Source organism: Aulonocara stuartgranti (assembly GCF_965226115.1).
Source record: "Aulonocara stuartgranti genome assembly, chromosome: 1".
Taxonomy (NCBI): domain Eukaryota; kingdom Metazoa; phylum Chordata; class Actinopteri; order Cichliformes; family Cichlidae; genus Aulonocara; species Aulonocara stuartgranti.
The window spans coordinates 21,626,872-21,645,376 of NC_138939.1; the positions used below are offsets into that span (position 1 = coordinate 21,626,872).

An 18,505-nucleotide genomic window follows, 5' to 3' on the forward strand; every position below is an offset into this window, starting at 1 on the left:
CTACCTTCCACCTGGGAAAGGTGAATAATGACCTGGATTAGTCCATAAAATAACTCTCAAACACCTTTCAGTGTTCAAAGTGTGAACAAAACAGGCAACCAAAAATGGATTTGGTAAAAGAAGAAAAACTTTTTGCGCAGGCGTGCTCGAGGAAAGCAGTAAATGAGTCAGATGTCTGGCTTTTTTCAAAGCACCCGTCCACGGCCTATTTTCCTGAAGAATTTAGATTAATCCGAGGAATGCTACTTCAGTTTCTAAAATGTCTTTCTGTTTTCCCAGGAGAAATTATAAATGCCAATGAAAACACTGGTTACCATCAACATACTAATTACTGTCAGCTTATGACAGGGTGTCAAAATTGATACACAGTGTATTCACCATAAAATAACAGATTATTTGTAATACAAGATTCACGCTTAACTCCTGATTGCTTTTTTTAAATACATACTCAGATGTTCTGAAAGGAAAAGTGGTAAACTTGTGAAGTTTTTCGTGTTTGGAAGACTTTGCTGCTCTTGTCCTTTCAAAGTAGGACATAACATACTAGGGAATTAGCTTAAACAAGAGAAGAGTCCAGCGAGTTTATTTTTATTTTCCTATGGGGGCTCTTAAATCTCTCACCCACCCCCACCCCATCCATTTTTTCTCTCCCCCTCTTGAGATAAAATGCTCTGTGGCTGGGGAGCAGGCCATTCAGCTGGGATGAGAATGGAATGAAAACAATAGCCCTTATCAGGCTCTTATTTACATTTTCCCAGCGTCCCTGCAGTAGACAGCTTGGCTTGTCACCAAGCCCAGATCGCCCCACTGGACCCAGACCAACTTCCTCCAGCCCCAGCGATTCCAGTGGTCCCTATGGACCCTTGGCACAGGCCCCCACCGCTCTGCAGCTAGCACAGATAGCAACATACAAGACAAAACTACTGGAGTGTGTGTGTCCAAGATGTGTTCCCAGTGAGAGGGGAATGGTTTCTTGACTACTAAGCCTGTCTGGGTCTCATTGTCTGGGGCTGGTGCTATATAGCTGGAAAAATGCCCTGAACTCTTTCCCAATTTTATTTTGCCAAAATGGCACGCAGAAGAAAGCGAATAGTCATTAACACTGCCAAATTCAATATGTTTAGCTCCTATCAGGGGTGTCATCTCTACTATACAGCTCTTCTATGCAAGCATTGTGTGATCTTATTGATGTGGCTGAACAGGCACAGGGATTGAGACACACAGAGCTGCGATGATTGGGATAGATTAGGCTACATTTTTTTAAACTGTATTAAAAACAAACCTTAATGATCCCCATAAATCTTAACAGAAGAATGTTTCTAGGATGATATGTGACATAAACAAAGCTTTCAGCACCTGGCAGTCAGTGGTGCCAGAATATCATGTTCAGTATAAACCACAGAAGCTAAAAGACAGGTTACTACTATCTGTCCTGATACCGACTGACTCCCTGACAGTCTTGAAGGAAAATACTGATATTCCTGCTATTTGTCTGTCTTTCCCTGACGTATTTCGACCTCTCTTTCAGCACTTTCTCCACTCTTTTAAGGAAAAAGAGACCAATCCCAAATTTGTTTTGTTTTTTCTCAGATTTGGAAAAAGAGAAGACAGAAGAAAATTTTTGCTAATTAATCTTTTTATTGCTGCTGTAGACAGAAAAAGTCAAGTTACCAAGTGGTACATCAAACCGACTAAAAAAATGCAGTCACAAACACATCAGATCCTGTCACACTGGAATCAAATTGGACAGCAATAAACTAGATCTTAAAAATTAATGATATGGTACGGAGCCCCGCAGGGGACATGGGAGAAAAAAAAATCAAGACGGACTTTTGCGAGATCTCGCAAAACTAACTCGGGATCTCGCAAAACTTTTGCGAGATCTCGCAAAACAAACTCGGGATCTCGCAAAACTTTTGCGAGATCTCGCAAAACAAACTCGGGATCTCGCAAAACTTTTCGGAGATCTCGCAAAACTTTTAGCCGCATTCTTCCCATTAGCTCGAAGCTAACGGGAGGTCGAGACCTACTACAGCTGGGAGGAACACTGCTTTCCCGGCACATCGTGCCTCGACCTCCCGGTCGGCTTCGGGCTGGCGTCCGAAGAATGCGGCTAAAAGTTTTGCGAGATCCCGAGTTTGTTTTGTGAGATCTCGCAAAAGTTTTGCGAGATCCCGAGTTAGTTTTTCGAGATCTCGCAAAAGTTTTGCAAGATCCCGAGTTAGTTTTGCGAGATCTCGCAAAAGTTTTGCGAGATCTCGCAAAAGTCCGTCTTAATTTTTTTTTCTCCCATGTACCCTGCGGGGCTCCGTAATATGGAGCTATGGAGTACACTGTGTATATTAAAGTGAGTACTCCACCACAGCTTGGGTTAAAAAAAAGCCCATCTCAGTTTTTTTTTTGTTTTTTTTTAAAAATATTATCCTTTACAATCCCTAAAAAGTTGAATATAGTAAAGTTTTTGATGCAAGAAAACACGTCGTCATGTTTCAAAAGACCAGGGATACCTCAAAGCACAGAATGGTTTGTTACAACATGAAGCGATGGGTGTTTTATTACTCTGTGTTGTCAGCAATGAAAAGGTTTCAACTGCCTGCCACCACAGTTTGAGCTGCTCTGTGAGCTCCATTCTCCTGGGAGAAAGATGATACTTGTGTTTGAGTGTTTGTTGTGTTGAAAAGCTGTTGGCAGAGTAGAGAGGGCTATCTAGGAGGGTCAAATTAGCTATAAGTCATGGATAAGAAACTAGGAGGACCTCCCCTTTAGCATTGGCCTTGTATATCAGTTGTCTCAGCCTCAAGGGGAAACGTGTAATTACCAAATCAATGATCAGCTGACACTGACCGTATAAATAATGTCCTCCCCACAATGGAGAGGATGAGACAGTGAGGCAAATAGGGAAACAATTTAGCATTTGCAGTGAGGGGTGGATGGACAGAGGAAAACGAGTAGGTTTTATACAATTTGGCTTAATCCAATTATAGTCAAATTCCACCTATCAATTCGTCCATCCATGCATCCATGCATCCATCCATCCATCCATCCATCCATCCTCACTTAAACAAAACTGACAAGTTTAAAAAAAAAAGAGTGAGTCAAAAGTAAATTTCACATAAAACTATACCATAATTGTAACCTAGTGATGATTGGTGCTTTCTAGGCATCCCATAAAGTTCAAAGGTCCAATAAAGCAGTGGGGTGAGGAATATCCACTAATGTTTTGATTGAAAATTACACAAATCACTGTTATTTTACAGAGGATTATAGAGCCATAAATTATCCATAAATGATTATGATGATATTAGCACATTTGATTTACTTCATTGTGTCGACTTTATCGTATGATTGCACATGCAAAAAATATCTGGGCAAATTCTTAAAAAAGAAAAAAAAACTGGAAGCATTTAAACAGCTCAAAAAAGGCTGTCACATTTGTTACATTCCTACTTTTAGTGTTAGACACAGTATAATCCTTTGATTCAGGCATAGATTCTGTCTCAGAAATAAAGCTGCCAGAATCTCAGTCAGACAATGATAAGCTAACGTCTAATTTCCCATCCACTCCGCACTGCACGGGAAACAAATCAAAAGTCGAGATTGATAAAAATGAAAATGACTGTGACACACTCCAAGGAATCCTTTGAATATCTTAATCACAGACACACTAAAAACAAGACCCCATCATCAAACCAAATAAAACATAATAATTACAAGAGGCAGCCAGGGAAGTGAAATGCAGAGAGAAAACATGTTTTTGTCATTCAGCCGGTAGTCCCTGAGACAACAGCTGTTGGATGCTGCAAATACTCCTGAAGTCTCCATAATCATGCCGTTATTGAAGTGAGGACAAAAAGGGCACTAATTGCAAGGGAGCAATCGGAACGCAATAGGTTACACACCCGGGTGATGCTGCACAATGCAAACGCTAAAGAGGGAGCTGGGGTGGGTGGTGGTGGTGAGTGGCTGGGGAGGGGGGATCGGGAGGAGGGGTGCATTCTGAGCACAACACTGCGTTGTCGCTCATTTTCAGGCAATTACCTTTCCTCGTTGTCAACAGTTGTAATAACCTCTACCATTTCCAGAATACTCGTTGGTTCTGTTGAATAATTCTGTCTTTTTATACGTAATTACGAGTGCCGGCATGCGTAAATAAAAAGGTCCGGCTCCTTGAGACATGGCGCTGTATTGTGGAGCACCTGCACCTCGTGGTGGGCTTTCTTTAACTGACACCTAATCATTATTCCACTTGGTGAACATTTCTGTTAGTCACTATTACACTATCCTATTTGGTCATGTAAATAGTTGCTATAAATATAACATAGGGTAACCGAGACGAGGTTGGGAAAGAAAGCATATGTCCTGTGTTTTATGTCCTTTTTCCTTTCCATCGTGTTTTCCCTACTTCTTAGCTGTAGCAATGCAAAAGTCAGCTTTTAGTCTCTCTCGCTGTCTTTTCTTTCCTTTTTATTTGATAACTTTAAGGTCTTTCAATAATTTGGCATTTTACGCTTTGCAGATGCTGAGTTCAGGGAATGGATTAGCAGTGTTAGTATACAGCAGTTCCCACAGAATGCACTTCAGTCATAGTCATCCTGTTATCAAGTGAATGATTCAAAATTAAATGTGGGCTGAAATGCTTTGACAACCACAGACCAAAGCTGTTACTACCTTGCAGTTTTGGACACTAACTCATCCCTTTCCCCTGTTTTTTTATCGCCACTGACCAGCGTGTTAATCCCACACAGTTGACCTGCCTATTCTAAGAAACAGTACACACACACCCAGCACAATGACCTCTCTAAATAGGACACGTGTCTATCAAGCATATATGAATTAACCATCCCCAAGAGGCTTCACCTCCTGAGCTGAGCAGCATGTGACCTCTCCCAATCCATTTTACTGCGGCACTCTGTGGCAATCAGGCTTGAATTATTAAAGTGAGCAGTGAGCAATGATCAATTCATTGCGGCCCTTGCTCGCAGACTGCCCGGCCGTACTTCAGCAGAAATGACATTGAGAACACTTGAGTATGCTTCCAGACAATGCACATAAATGTGAAATATGCCAGACCCAATATGTCAATAATCATAACTGTACAGGCTGAGGCCATGTCCGGGTTAATCCTACGGAAATGATGTTGGGTGACTGTGAGGTGAGCAGGTTTCACAAATACGTGGCGTTTCTTGACCAAAAGAGGGGAGAAGTGGCTGATACACACGGAGGAGAGCTGTGCAGAAGGCCGGTGGCGTTGCTGCTTCTGAATAATCTTACATACAGTAGCCTGAACAAACACTACCAAAAGAACTGGAGGACTTAAACAGGGTAGGGGCCAGAAAATTCAGTTAATTGTAGTCTTACCTCCTTCTTTTTACACAAATTAGAGAGGAGAAAAACAACAGCAAAGAAGTTAAAAGAGAGAGGAAGATTGCACGCAAGTATGCAACTCAAGGAACCTGGAAGTAGGAGTAGGGCAAGGAAAAAAAAATAATCAAAACTTCGCGAGGAGGAGATGAGGAGCCAAGATAAACCAGTACTCAGAGCCCCCAAAACTGCAATCTCCCCTTAAGCCGGAGAGTGGCAGCTGGCAGAACAGCTGGTGAATAGGATTAATGTCAGAAGAATGAAATAAAACTCAACATATGTCCGAGCCTGAGGTGTTGGGACTGTGCGTGATTGTGCCCCCGATGGATGCCATGTGTGCAGCTGGAAGGAGCTGCTGTGCTGCTCTGCTTTCTACCCCACAAGGTCACTTTTAAGAACTAGGACCATTAAATGCTTGAATAGCAAAATGAACTTTTCATTTCCTCTCCTCTCTGCTCCTTTGCTTTAAAGTCTCTATTCAGGCAGCAGAGGGATTCTATTGAGCACCGCTATCAATACAATGCACTCTAAAATTCGTCAGATAAAGAAACAATTGCTGCTTTGATTGAATTAAGAGAGACCAAATAGGGCACGGTAAAAGAATCAGACAAGGTTAAAGTGAAATGGAGGTTTTATTAAGATGGAACAAAATAAAACACAATTTATTCATCCAATGTCCTTCTTTACACAATTTCTGACTTGAGGAAAAAAAATACTTTTATTAAGTAAGATGCCTTAAAATTTCTTTGCTGCAAAATGAGCTCATTTATTTGTTAGCAGGATAACAATAGTGCAGAAAGGCACAAAAGCGAGGGAGTACAGGAGGAAGATGGAAAAAGTAAATCAGTTGTGATTGAGTGTGAGTGTGTTTGGTTTACTAGAAAGAAAAAGTGGACTTTACTTTTGGAGTCGAAGACGATGCTGATTAAGGGATCAGCACTTGGGAACATGAACATTACAAGAAGAAATATGTAGACTAAATTTCAAATTATAATTTCCATTTGATGTTGGTAATCATTACGGTCCACACACTGTAATAAATTATAATAATTTCATACAAAAATCAAATTACTGGGTACCTTGCATTGGAGAGAGTTTTTTGGGGGGGTACCATGCAATTTAACTGTCAGATATAAACTTGCCTGCTAATCAATGCCCGAAAACATTCACATTTATTCATCTATGTTAAATTAATAGATGTGTGAAGACCACGTGTAGTACTGTGATCATGGCGGTTCAGTGTTGATTTTGTAAATTAATGGGTGTCTGAATATACAAGGACAAAAAGAGACTAATGGGATTCACATGAATGCGTTACAGTTTGCAGGGAAACCAAGTGTCTGCCACTGCACAGACAGTGGACAACAACCACGGTACTCCTCAAACACTTCAAAGATATTCAAAAAGAAGCAACCTCTATATAAGTGTTCTGGGTAATATACTACTTTATACATAATACAACACACTGTGAATGTGTCATTTTGTGTGTCTTGCTCATTTTACTTTAAGCAAACAATGTGTTTGGGGGGGATGGGTGGCTGCAGCGGGTGGTGGATATGGTTGTTGGAGGCGATTTGAACTCACAGTGAGGGAATTATTAATTTCCACTTCTCAGTTCGGGTTTTTTATCCCCAAATAGCAATTAAAGTTGTTTATTTAATCACATAACCAACTTTGTTTACGAAGATGCCAGAGTTCAGGATGTACAGATACAGCTTACTGGACTGTAAGACCAAAGGTCACTATTTTTAGATTAAGTTTTAAGCTCTCTGAGGAAAAAAGAGATGCCTGCACCCCACAAAAATCCCCTTTTTTCCTTTAAAAAAAAGTCTGACGTTCTAGGTCTTTTTAAAAATTTGATCAACTGATCAACACCGATCAACTGATGAACAATTAAAATACACTAAAAAAATGTACAGTCAAACCGCCAGTTGGAGAAATCATGAAGTTACCATAGCGCTTCTAAAGGTTAAGTATTCCAGCTCCTAGAAAGTCTCCATTCATTTCCCCTCGGTACATTGAGCTAAGTGTCTTAATGTGCAGCAACAATAGAAGTAATATGTATCTTTTCCCTTTTATTAATATGGGGTACGGAGCCAAACGGACTATAACATGCTGGCAAAGTACTTTTAAAAAGTGATGACATTAGTCAGCTGACTGTGCATTAACACCCTTTGTAATGCAATAAAAAACAATTTCCGTTCATTTGTTCTGACATGTTCGTTACATCTCCCTGTGCGTGTAATATTATTGAGCAAGGAGAAAGAAAACAGCATTGTGTGGGAGGAAAAGATTGTTCCATCGCTGCTGATTAAATAATCTCTTTGTTCAGTACGCAGCACGTCAAAGTTTGATCTAATAAATTCACGTTTGCTTTTTTCCTGGGAGAAAACAATGCAAATATGTTAATAGGTTGCACATACACTAGTTGTCATGTTTGGCTGTGTCAAGGCGGATCTCTTAGCTGGATGGCTGACGTATTTCTGACTTACAGAACAAGTCTGAAATGTGCTCTGAAATCATTAGCAGGCAACAGAGGCCGTCGGTGCCCAGGGTGTAAGTTACACTCACACTATTTTGATCCTCGGTCAGATGACACCAATTCTTTGTCAAGTTATGTGTGGAGAATGCTTGGGAGCTGAATACCATAGCTAGGACAGCGATACTTAGCTGGCACACAGTTTTCCCAGTGTAACCCAATTGCAGACGCACGCAAATGTGCACACACTGCAAGGTACACACGCCCTCACTCTGCCCCACATCCCACTGAGGAATAGCCCCTGTCCTTTCCATTTCTGATTACCGCAGCCCATCCTCCTCCAGTTTGCCACATATATGACCCTTATCATGTTCCTTTTCCTGCAAAACTGGCCTTTATCTCCCGCTTGTGTGCTTCATGATCCCGGGACAAATTTAGCACCTTTAATCACTCCTGTCCTCTTACGTATCAGCATCCCTGCTTTATTACAAAAACATTTGCGGCGCATAAAACATTCAGGCCATCACAAACTACAGCTGATTTTATCACCACGTCACTCATACACAGCACACTGATAAATCTAACAAGAAGCGTTTGTTCAAATTCTTCCAGACCTTTACCGCAGAAGCTGTGATGTCACTGATTGCATTTCTAGACTGTTTGTTAAAAATGCAATTGACGAGGCATACCTACAGCCAGCGTGTGGGTGTATGAGCATATAAGGACAAGCAAGCCTCTGTGCAACCCTGGCTGCGATTTGTCTCTCAGAGACACCCGTTTCCTCCTATCAAGGGGTTCCTGTGCAGCCAGTAAGCCAGGATCACAATGGGTGTTTTGTGCTGCATGGGTGCAGGGGGACATGCTCAACAGCTGAAACCCGGGAAGATGGCCCCTGGAATGCTTCACAGCAGTTGCTACTGTTGACTAATCGGAATATGAGAACTGGGGAAGGTGATCTTGAATGCGAAGAATGGCACATTGAAGAAGCAGCTGCTTGTTTTGTCATCTGAATGACCAAGACAGCAGAAAGGGTTCCCGTTTTAAAAGGGGCAACAAAATCTATATCTTAGCTTGTGTAAAGTGAAACCTGCACAGGCCTCCGTTGCCCTATGGGGATATGCCTGTGTTATGTGAAGGCTCTGTTTTGGAACAGATAGTAAATACATAATTCAGGAGTGGACCAGGCTCTCTGAGCTGCCTATTCCCATCATGAAGCCACTCCATTTAGCAGTGGGCTCTGATCTCAACCTGGCAGAGGAACAACTTTGTCACTGGAGGGTAAAAAAGGATTGAAAACAAAATTTACAGAAGGAGGAGGGAATGAGGTGCTCTGGACAGATAGGGGTGACAGAAGGGGAAAAAAAACACTGAAAAAAGACAGAACGGAGGAGTAAAATGGGGGGTGGGGAGATGGGATGGGAGGAAATACAGAAACCAGAGAAGAAGGAAGAAGATGGCAAAGTAAGAATAGGGAGGAGTGAAGGGCAGGGTAACCCTTTTTTGTGAAAGTTCACATGTCAGGCTGGCAGGCTGCTCGCGGCAAACAGCCGAAAAATCTATTTAACGTCTGCTTCACGGGGTGACAAGAGGGTTGATTGGCAGAGAGCAGAGAGCCACTTTTGATCATGTGTCCTAACAAGCGATTCCAGCTCATGTCTCCTCAGCCTGAACAGAGCTACATTACCTATTCAAACAAAAGTGACAGACCAGAGCACTGCTCCGCTGAGCTGGTGCACCACACCACAGGCCAACAGAGTGCAGACACACACACACACTTTCACACACACACACACACACGCACATATATACAGGAAGCACTCCCCCTGACATACAGTACTGGATGTAAGCATAAACACAACTATCAAGTAATGACCCTTTGATCAAACAGACAACTTAAAAGAATTTGTTAAACTATTTTAACAACAGTGAAAAAAAAACTTTGCAGAAGGTGGAAATAAGGCATACAGAGGAGATGCAGATTCTTGGCTAATCGTTACTTAACCTGTGTATGCTAACGCCAAGAGGGTCCCAGCTTTATATTGTCCAGCTGATGCTGCAACGAAAGGCAGCGTTGAGCTATGTGTGAAGAATGCCTCAAAATCTGCAACCAAGGCAACTGGGTTTCCAGCCCTCATTGCATATGCATAGAGTCAGAGGCTCATGCTCAGATCATTATAACAAAGATTCCTATTAATTAGGTGGGATAAAGCAGAACCAGATGACATGGCAGCTGGGATGAGACGAGAGGGGAGAAGGGCGGGAACTAAAAGAGGAGGGGAGAAAGTGCAGCAGTCTGTTTTTTTGGGGGAGGTGTATTTTTGCCGGTATAATGTATATTACAGGTTATAGATATACACGAAAGAAGGAAAACCTTTAAAAATTCTTTTAATGCTGCATTTAAAGAAAATGGGAATCAAAAAATGAGTCTGTTAATGCTGTCAAGCATCTGCAGCCAATTGCTGTTGAGTCTCCATGTAGAGTCAGAAGAGGTTGTGACACTGACAGGGGAAAGTGTTACAACAGAGTCAAGAGTTCATCAGTGCTAATCAGACCACAGGCTTAGAGCTGATCCTATTCTCTTCCAGAGCTTTCACCCATCCCTGAATCTCATTACACGCCGTGTTGTAATAGAGGATAATGACCTGGGGCTACTCACACAATGCTGATCGCTCCCCCCACACTCAACCTACTGCACAGTCATTATACAGTGATAATACACAATCTCGCCAGGGGGATTACACTTACAAATAGAGAAGAGGTGATAAAGGCAGAAGGTGAGGAAGACACGTCTATGTAGTGGCACTGAGCCACACACCGTTTGCACATATGACCAAACACAATCCTTCCAGCGGCACTCCCCACTGTGCTGCTCTATGTCACCGGCAAAGGTTCGGTAGGGGGAACTCTTTTCTTAGTAGAAGGATATTTAATTCCTTTCACCTCAGGATAAAAAGCAGTTGCAGTTTGGCTGGTGGTACGGCTTCCCTTTGCTGAACTAATTAGCCATGACTTTGTCAAAGGACTCCAGGTGTTGGCTGTTCTGCTAGTGCACCTAGTGTATCCACTCTTACTGTTCTTCAAAGGCTGCAGTCTTAGAATATCTGTCCATCTCAGTGTCTTGACACTTGTGTTATTGTTATGTTTTAGATAAAAGCTGCAGATTACATGTGAAACTATCCACTATCAAATATTCTCAGGTCACCCCTTTTTCCCAGTACGGTTTACTGAATAGAAGTCTAAGAACCGAGCCGAGCGTATTGTGATGCTGAACACTATGGCTTTTGTAGTCAGCAGTGGTAAAAACAGAGTAAAGCTCAAAGGTTGGTTTTTTTTTTTAAATAAAATATATAGAATATTGATTTTTCTTTCAGCTTTCATTTAAAATAAAATATAATAAAAAACAATATTTCTTAACTGCCCTAATACATGGAAATAAGCTGCTTGTGTTTTAATATTAGTCTTGGATGGACTGGCAAGGTTTCAACAAGTAGATAGTGAGCCTGGAAAATCCCTAAAAGGTAAAACGGGATGCTGAAACCCAATTACCCGTCCTTGTCTTGGGGACGATCATAAAGACTGTACACACAAGAGTTTCTGTGTTGACTTGCGCAGTATTGATTCATACTTTAGTGCATTATATAAAACTGCTCTAATTGCATGTGAATCAAATCAAGGTCACCTTGGGTTTTTATAATCAAGGCTATTTTTCTTTTTACCCTAATACTTTATACTGACATTTTTAACTCTTGACAAGTGCTGTCTGGAGACTTATCCATAAATAATGCATTTACAATACCTAGTAAATAAACATGGGGCACAATCGTTAGCCCTGCTGGCAACTGGGCCTGATAGAGCTTTTACAGCAAAGGTGACTATTCAGCTAAATGCAGTGCTCGCTGCTGGGAGGACATTTTCATTCATTAGCACAGTCACAAGCACTTAAAGCACTTTAAGGACCAGAAATGGAGAGTAAAGGTGGAAGGATAGAGAGGGTGAAAGGGTACAAATATACAGAGATGAAGGGATGAAGGAATAATAGCTAATACTGAACAGTGACTCTTTTTTTTATTATTTGTATGTTTGAAAACAAAGAAATTATTTTCATGCATAGAGTGGATGAAGTCAAAAAATTACCATCTGTTATTTTAGGGGCTGTCTGTATACCTTCATTTCTACCCCAATAATTCATGTACTGTATTTTTAGGTTTTGTTAAGGCTTTGAGAAAGCTGCCGCTAACAGCCAGCTGTCATTTGTGGTTCTTGCAGTACAGAAAAAATACCTCTTAAAAACCCAATAGCCAGGAAACCAGAAACAGCTATTGAAGACTGTCAACAATAAATGGCAAAGAAGCTTTTCAGAGCAAAGTTTTAGAAAATATAGGTTTTATTTTCCATCTATGAGCAATGTAGTGTGAGAAGTGTATCGCAGATCATTTGCTGTCCCTCTACAATTGATGTTACTAGAGTTATCTTCAGTCCATCACGACAATGAGCCATCTTGACTAGACAAGGAAGGCCAGAGAAGAATGGTACCAGATGGTGAGGAGTCTCTGAGGACCTCAGTGACCCCGGCCAGGCAGACATCAAAGCAGCAGAATTAGACACAACAGTTGTCATGTGTAGATAAGCTACATATTTAGCTCATCTGTTGCTTGTGGTATATTAGTAACATCATTAAGACAACAAATGGCATTCTTGCATGTTCTCTACTACATTAATCCTGCCCTTTTCATTTCCAACTGTGTCTCTGACCAGAAACAAAGACATACGATTAAGATCTCTCAAAGGTTTCTCTGAGATTTTCCTTGGGCAGTTTCTCAGAGTCCCTCTCCCCCATTTTACAGTAATCACATATCATCACCACTGAGGCTTCCTCAAGTGCTCTCCAGGAAAAAAGTCTCCCACAATTCTTGCAGCTTGGGGACAGCACACCGAAACTCTTGTATTCTGCGTGTCTCCAGCTCAGAATCTAATTTCTACCAACAAGGGAGTTTATTTTGGTGGTGAGGATACACAACACATGAGGCGGACCAAGTCACTATTATTAACAGGAGATTAAAACAGCTGTATGGTACTCTAAAGCACCCTCTCCTCCCTGCGCCAACATAAGGCACTGGATTACAAGCTGCACTTGACCATTTAAATTACTGCAACAACCAGCCTTCACCAGCTGGGGCTCATTACCATAATGCCCGCTGTCGCTACCAAGAGCACTGACGGTCTTGCCCTGAAAATCAACTCCACGAGAAGCAGGACATATGAATTTTTTTATACCTTAGGGTAAAACTCAGCAGTAATAGCAATACCAACTTTGTCCTAACCAGAAGCTGTCCTGCTCGGGGAACTCCTTTATGTCTCGCCATATCTGTAGATCAGTAGCAGCAAGGATACCGGATATCCCTAAAATTATGTCTGCATTAGAGCATTTAGTAAAAATGGCCCAAAAACATGGGCGAGACAACACAGTATATTTACTGTCTGAACTGAGATATTTATTAAGAGCTTCTTTTTTTTCAGTGTGTTGGTAAATTGCCAATACGAGTGGCCATTAAATCATAATAAAAAACAATTATTAAACTAATAAACCTACCCAGGTCTAATTTGTAATATAGATTTTTTGTATTCAGTGAAATATGGACCGACTTCTAATATCTAATGACAACACAAATAATCAGTCTCATATCAGGATGTGGCTAAACGATTAAGTGATGAGAGGCCTGTGACGCTCTGATACAAAGATCGCCGAACGAACACTTAAAAAAGAAGTGGCAAATTATTTTTAGGCTAACAGAGGTCTAATTTATTCGTCTGATGAAGTGCTTAAGCTAAGAGCTCCCCAGACACTAAATGAGACACATGCATTCCCAAGGGGGTTTAACATTTGATTGGATGTAGTTATATTACTACAGCCCTAATTAAGAAGGGGGATGTGTTTCAGCAGCTCTTTCAAATATTTGTTTTTCCGCCATACTCTTGATAGACTGCAGGCTGTAGGAGGGAGAGCCAAGCAGGGTGAAATGGTAGCAGATATGATAGAGACCCAACAGTCTTATCGCAGAAAGGGATTTCTTTTTTTCCCCCCTCTATCTCTACTTTTAGGAAACAAAACAACAACAGCAACAACAAAAAACTCTTTCAGCTGTTCACGGTGCGCTGAATAAGATGAATTAATTATGCACACGAAACAGGTAAAATCCTTGAGAAGGGCTTGGGTTGTTTGTGGTTAGCAACCTTTGATGAATAACTGTGCATGGTGAGAAGTGTTCTTGTGTAGCAAAATAAAAAGGAGGTAATGTTCCTGGCATCAGGTCAGCACTATAAGTTTTATAGTCAAAGAGTTTTCCTTGGCGTGGACGAAGACCACACTTATGCTGAGGTGCACTGCCACACAGTCTTTGTCATGTTGGAAGAAGTTCAGAACAAACTGGAAATACTGTAACGTCAGTATTCCCAGCTTTGAGTGTGCCCGCATGAGTGTTTGAGACAGAGAGAGATACAGGAGAAAAGAGGCAGACAGTCAGCAAGCGTGAAAAACTATTAAAGAAACAGGAAAATGTGGAAAGATCGAGGACGCTTAAGGGGGAAGAAGGTAAAGTATTCCTGTGCCCATACATACACACACACACACACTTGCACGGACACACACACACACACATGAGGAGTCATACCGTCTTGCTCTGTCTTTGTCATCTCCTCTAGCTTCTTCTGCTTCAGAGTGTCCACTACGTCTGCCAGGCTTCCTTTGCGGCGCTCTGGAGTTCCAAACGCTGATCCGCTCAGCAGGTCACTTCGCTCCCGGGCCCCCTCCTCAGGCTTGTGTGGGGAAGTGGAATTGTTCCGGAAAGAGTACAGGGAGCATACTTTATTGCTGTCAGATTCCTGTAAGACAAACAGAAGTCGGGAGGGGAGGCAACAAGGGATGGGATTTGTATTAAGTGATGAGCGGGATTCTGTGTTCTGTCAGTGGCTCTATTCAGTGTTTTGACAGTTTTTCATTCAAATGCAGTGATTGCTAGGTTTTTGCAGCTCATGGGCGCTTTGGCCATATTAAATGGCTCTTCTCTGGCTTTTCAACACGGCAGCTTCTGCAGTCTCAACAGTGATAGCTGCTCTGATAAATGAAATATGACAAGTGAAAAATTGAGATGAAATGATGAGGTACACTTTCATGGGGGTATATCCATAATGTGCTCAGGCTTTACTTTTCATCTGCGGAGACTACACAGAGAAACCGCCCAGCTGTAATCTCTCAAATTGCTGTTGAGTGTGCATTTGTGTTAGGGTGACTGCTGTGTAATTTGTTCATTTTCTAGTGGAGAACTATTCTCAGCTGAGTGCCTCGAGCCGTCGTAAATCTGTGTCCTGTCTCAAGCTGTTGTTGTTTTTTCGTCCCACCTGTGTATGGTTTAGTATTTAACTAAGGGTCCTGTCTCTGGCTGACTGGCTGAGTGTTCCCGGTGCACAAACGGAGACATAAAGGCATGGGGGAGAAGAATGGGGGAGGGCTTCAGGGGAAGAGACAGAGAGAGTAAAAGAGAATACTCTGCACATGGGAGTGTATAGGCAGCGCACAGACGATGGCTGAGGATTGCGTCTGACAGAAGGTGGTGTTAATTATGGTTTGTGCAGTCTGAGAAAGCAGAAGGTAGCTAAGCAGCCAGGAGTTGCAGCCTTTAACAGGGGAACAGTTACTGATTTAAACTTTCGCCTGCACAGAGAAGATCTGAATCCAAAATATACTGCAAGCCTGTCATACAAAAAACAAAAAAACAGGGAGCTTTAATCAGCACCAGTGTGATAAGAGTGTATTACAGCATGGTTAAATGATGCAACCATGTCTGGAGTCGCTGACAATCCCAAATAAAAAGTCGGGAATGCAGTAAACCAGGCAGGAGTGTTGACAGTGCCGAGTTCTCATCCCTGTGTGGCATGTTGAGCTCGAGGCAGAGTTTCAGTGGAGTGTAGGGTGGTCTGGTACCAAGTGCCAGGGTGGCACGACTGACCGGCCTACTCTGCACCTCCCAGCCCAGCGCTGGATCATTATGCAGCATGGCAGAGACAGTTGAGAGTGCTTGAGGGGAGTGGAGCAGTGCTGGGTTAATCAGCTGGCGTGGGTTCAGGGCACAGCCCACACAGAGCCATGGCACAGCAATAGAGTCAGGTAATCAGCAAAGGCAACACTCTAATTCCTTCCACCTTATGTCCTTTTCTTTTCTTCATCCACCTTCTTGCATTTGACCCTTTTTTCTTGTTTTTTCCCTTTTACTCTCCTTTTTAGTTCTTACTCCCACTTACTATTCAACCTATTATTCAGTTGAAATACCTTCCAAGCGTAGAAGACGGCATGGGCATAAAAAACATCCACTCCTAACTGTACATTATACCAATTAGGACTGTGACAAAATCAAGGCAAGAGGAGGGAATAATATAGAAGTAATAAAACACTCAACCTTTAACATTTAAAATAGCTACTATCTAACTATTCATGATGTGTTGTGCTTGAATCAAAGTCATATCGAAAGTTTTCAGACCTGCAGACTCTTTCTTTTTGTTACTTCAATGGCTGCTGGCCTTGTTTACATCAGTGAAAGATCAGTCTTATACTTTCTTTAAGAAAACATGGTGATTGATGCCGTCATATTTCTTCTTTAAAAAAAAAATAACTTTCTTGTATTTAAGTTTTTTTATCCTTAAGAGGTTACATAACTCAATGTTTTGTCTCTGACATTTTATTTAAGTTTGTGTGACACATAGTTTATTTATTTTATATATTAGTTATGTATGTTTGTGAAGTGTTTCTATATGCTTTTTTTTTTAGCTGTACATCATAAAATTCACTAAAATCCTGTTGCTGACACACTGTAATGTGCTACAGATGACAAGAACCTGAGAAATCCTATGGCTCTGTGTGTGTGCGTGTGTGTGTTGTGCTAAGGTGTTGAGGGTCTCAGTGGCAAACTGCAGAGCTACTTCAGAAGCCCTCTGGGTCTCTTTACCGCAGGCCCGTCTGTCACAGACAACCACCTGCCTCCTGTGTCTATAGCCCACAAGTGCCTATGCTCTTCCTCATTCTGCTCATATCAAAGCGGCGCTCCACTTAAAATGCGCAGCATCTGGGGGTCTTGCCGCAGATGTAGCTTACACAAAACAAGAGAAACAACACACGCACTGAGCACACAATTTTTTTTTTTGCAGTAACGTAAATCCAAAGCACACCAAAGAAAGCAGATAAAGCTACATTCCTCTCCATCTGCTATTAAGTAATTTTATGTGCCGTTCACATTGCTCAGAGAAGAGTTAGAGATCCCCTCTTTAACCTAATAATAGTTCATGGTTTAATGTTTGGCACAGTTGCCTGTCTGAAAGGCTCCAGAATCCCTGAGGATTCAGAGCATTACAGAACCACGGGGCTGGAGCTGGTGATAGAATATCAACTAAGCTTCTTTATACAAGCCAGGAACAATGAGTGGCTGCTCCGCTTGGATCGTGAATACCCCCGGGAGGACAGTAAGACATAAGTGCATACTAATAGGTTTGAAATTGTCCTGTATTACTATGCTTTATTTAAACAGAGCTTCGTCTTCTACGCCCCACAGTAGCTCACACTGTTTTTCATTCACTCCATAAGTATCACAGAGTCACTACAGAATAATAAAAAAGGTTTAGAGATCGACCAGTTCGGTATAACTTTAGCAGACTACATTGGTATTTGTCCTGCTAAATGGCTTGCTGTCATATTTTACTTTTTTTTTTTAATTTTGTACTTGAAATCTTTGTTATTGCTGTCATTATGCTTTTTATACTGTGTGATGCTCTGTGTGAAACATTTGCTGTCCCCAGTGGCAGGTGAAAAACCAGCTCAAATCTGTGCGAATTTAAAACTCTTTTCATCTGCACAAAGATGCTTTGTGAAAATGTATGAGACTTTTGAAATGTTTGGCATTATTGGTTAACCAGCATGGGCTCTATTAGAGGTTTGTTTTGCAACTGCGTATGAATGTCTCACCATGCGCTGCTGGGCTGACACCAGGCTGTCCCAATCGCTTTCTGATGGTACGCTGCTGAGCGGCTGCATTTCATCAGGGGCTTTTCCGTGAAGCAGACTGTGCAGCGGCAGCTGTGGTGTGCCATGGGCCTCTGCGCTCTCCTCTTTCTCCCAAGACAAATGCTCCTGACTCATGGCATCATCCCCATCAACCACAGAGGCAAAAGGAGACGTGGCTTGCTTGGAAGACATGACTCTGCTGTGGAGCAAAGAAACAAAATAGTTGGAAAAAAAAAGATTATGACTTATAGTTGTTGAAGAATTTCATGAATGAATATCAAGTTTGGAGGGGGGGGTTCGTAGCTGCCACTGGGATTACAGGTAGTGCACCTGAGGGGATGATGGTGCATGAGATGAATGATTAACCTGGCTGTCACCTGTTGCTGTTCTGGGCTGCTGAGTTGGGGGCAGGCCATGGGGTCCCTAATCCTTTGTTTAATGCAGATGGATGACTTGATCTGTGGCTGGAATCATCCCTATTTGAGTTCTGGTCCAAACCCCACAACAGTTACTCAGCCAGCAGGTCAACCAGAGAGGGACTAAATCCAGATAAAAAGTGAAAAACCTAACAAATGAGTTAACTCCTGGTACGAGATTGCTTTCCCCCCTCTTTTTTCTTT

At 41.9% G+C, this 18,505-nt stretch overlaps 1 protein-coding gene across 7 annotated transcripts in view; it reads right to left on the reverse strand.

The window, feature by feature from the left end:
* Window positions 1–18,505, reverse strand: part of sox6 (SRY-box transcription factor 6) — a 129,272-nt gene that overhangs the window by 65,957 nt on the left and 44,810 nt on the right. For 5 of the 7 annotated variants that reach the window (XM_082532831.1, XM_082532827.1, XM_082532830.1 and 2 more), the window contains 2 exons: window positions 17,847–18,084; window positions 14,509–14,719 (listed from right to left, as the gene is read on the reverse strand). In XM_082532831.1, coding sequence (XP_082388957.1) covers window positions 14,509–14,719; window positions 17,847–18,077 — 442 coding nt within the window. In that variant the 5' untranslated portion in view covers window positions 18,078–18,084. Of the gene's footprint in view, window positions 1–14,508; window positions 14,720–17,846; window positions 18,085–18,262; window positions 18,364–18,505 lie in introns of those variants that run through there. The other 2 variants (XM_082532832.1, XM_082532829.1) reach the window with 2 other exon arrangements.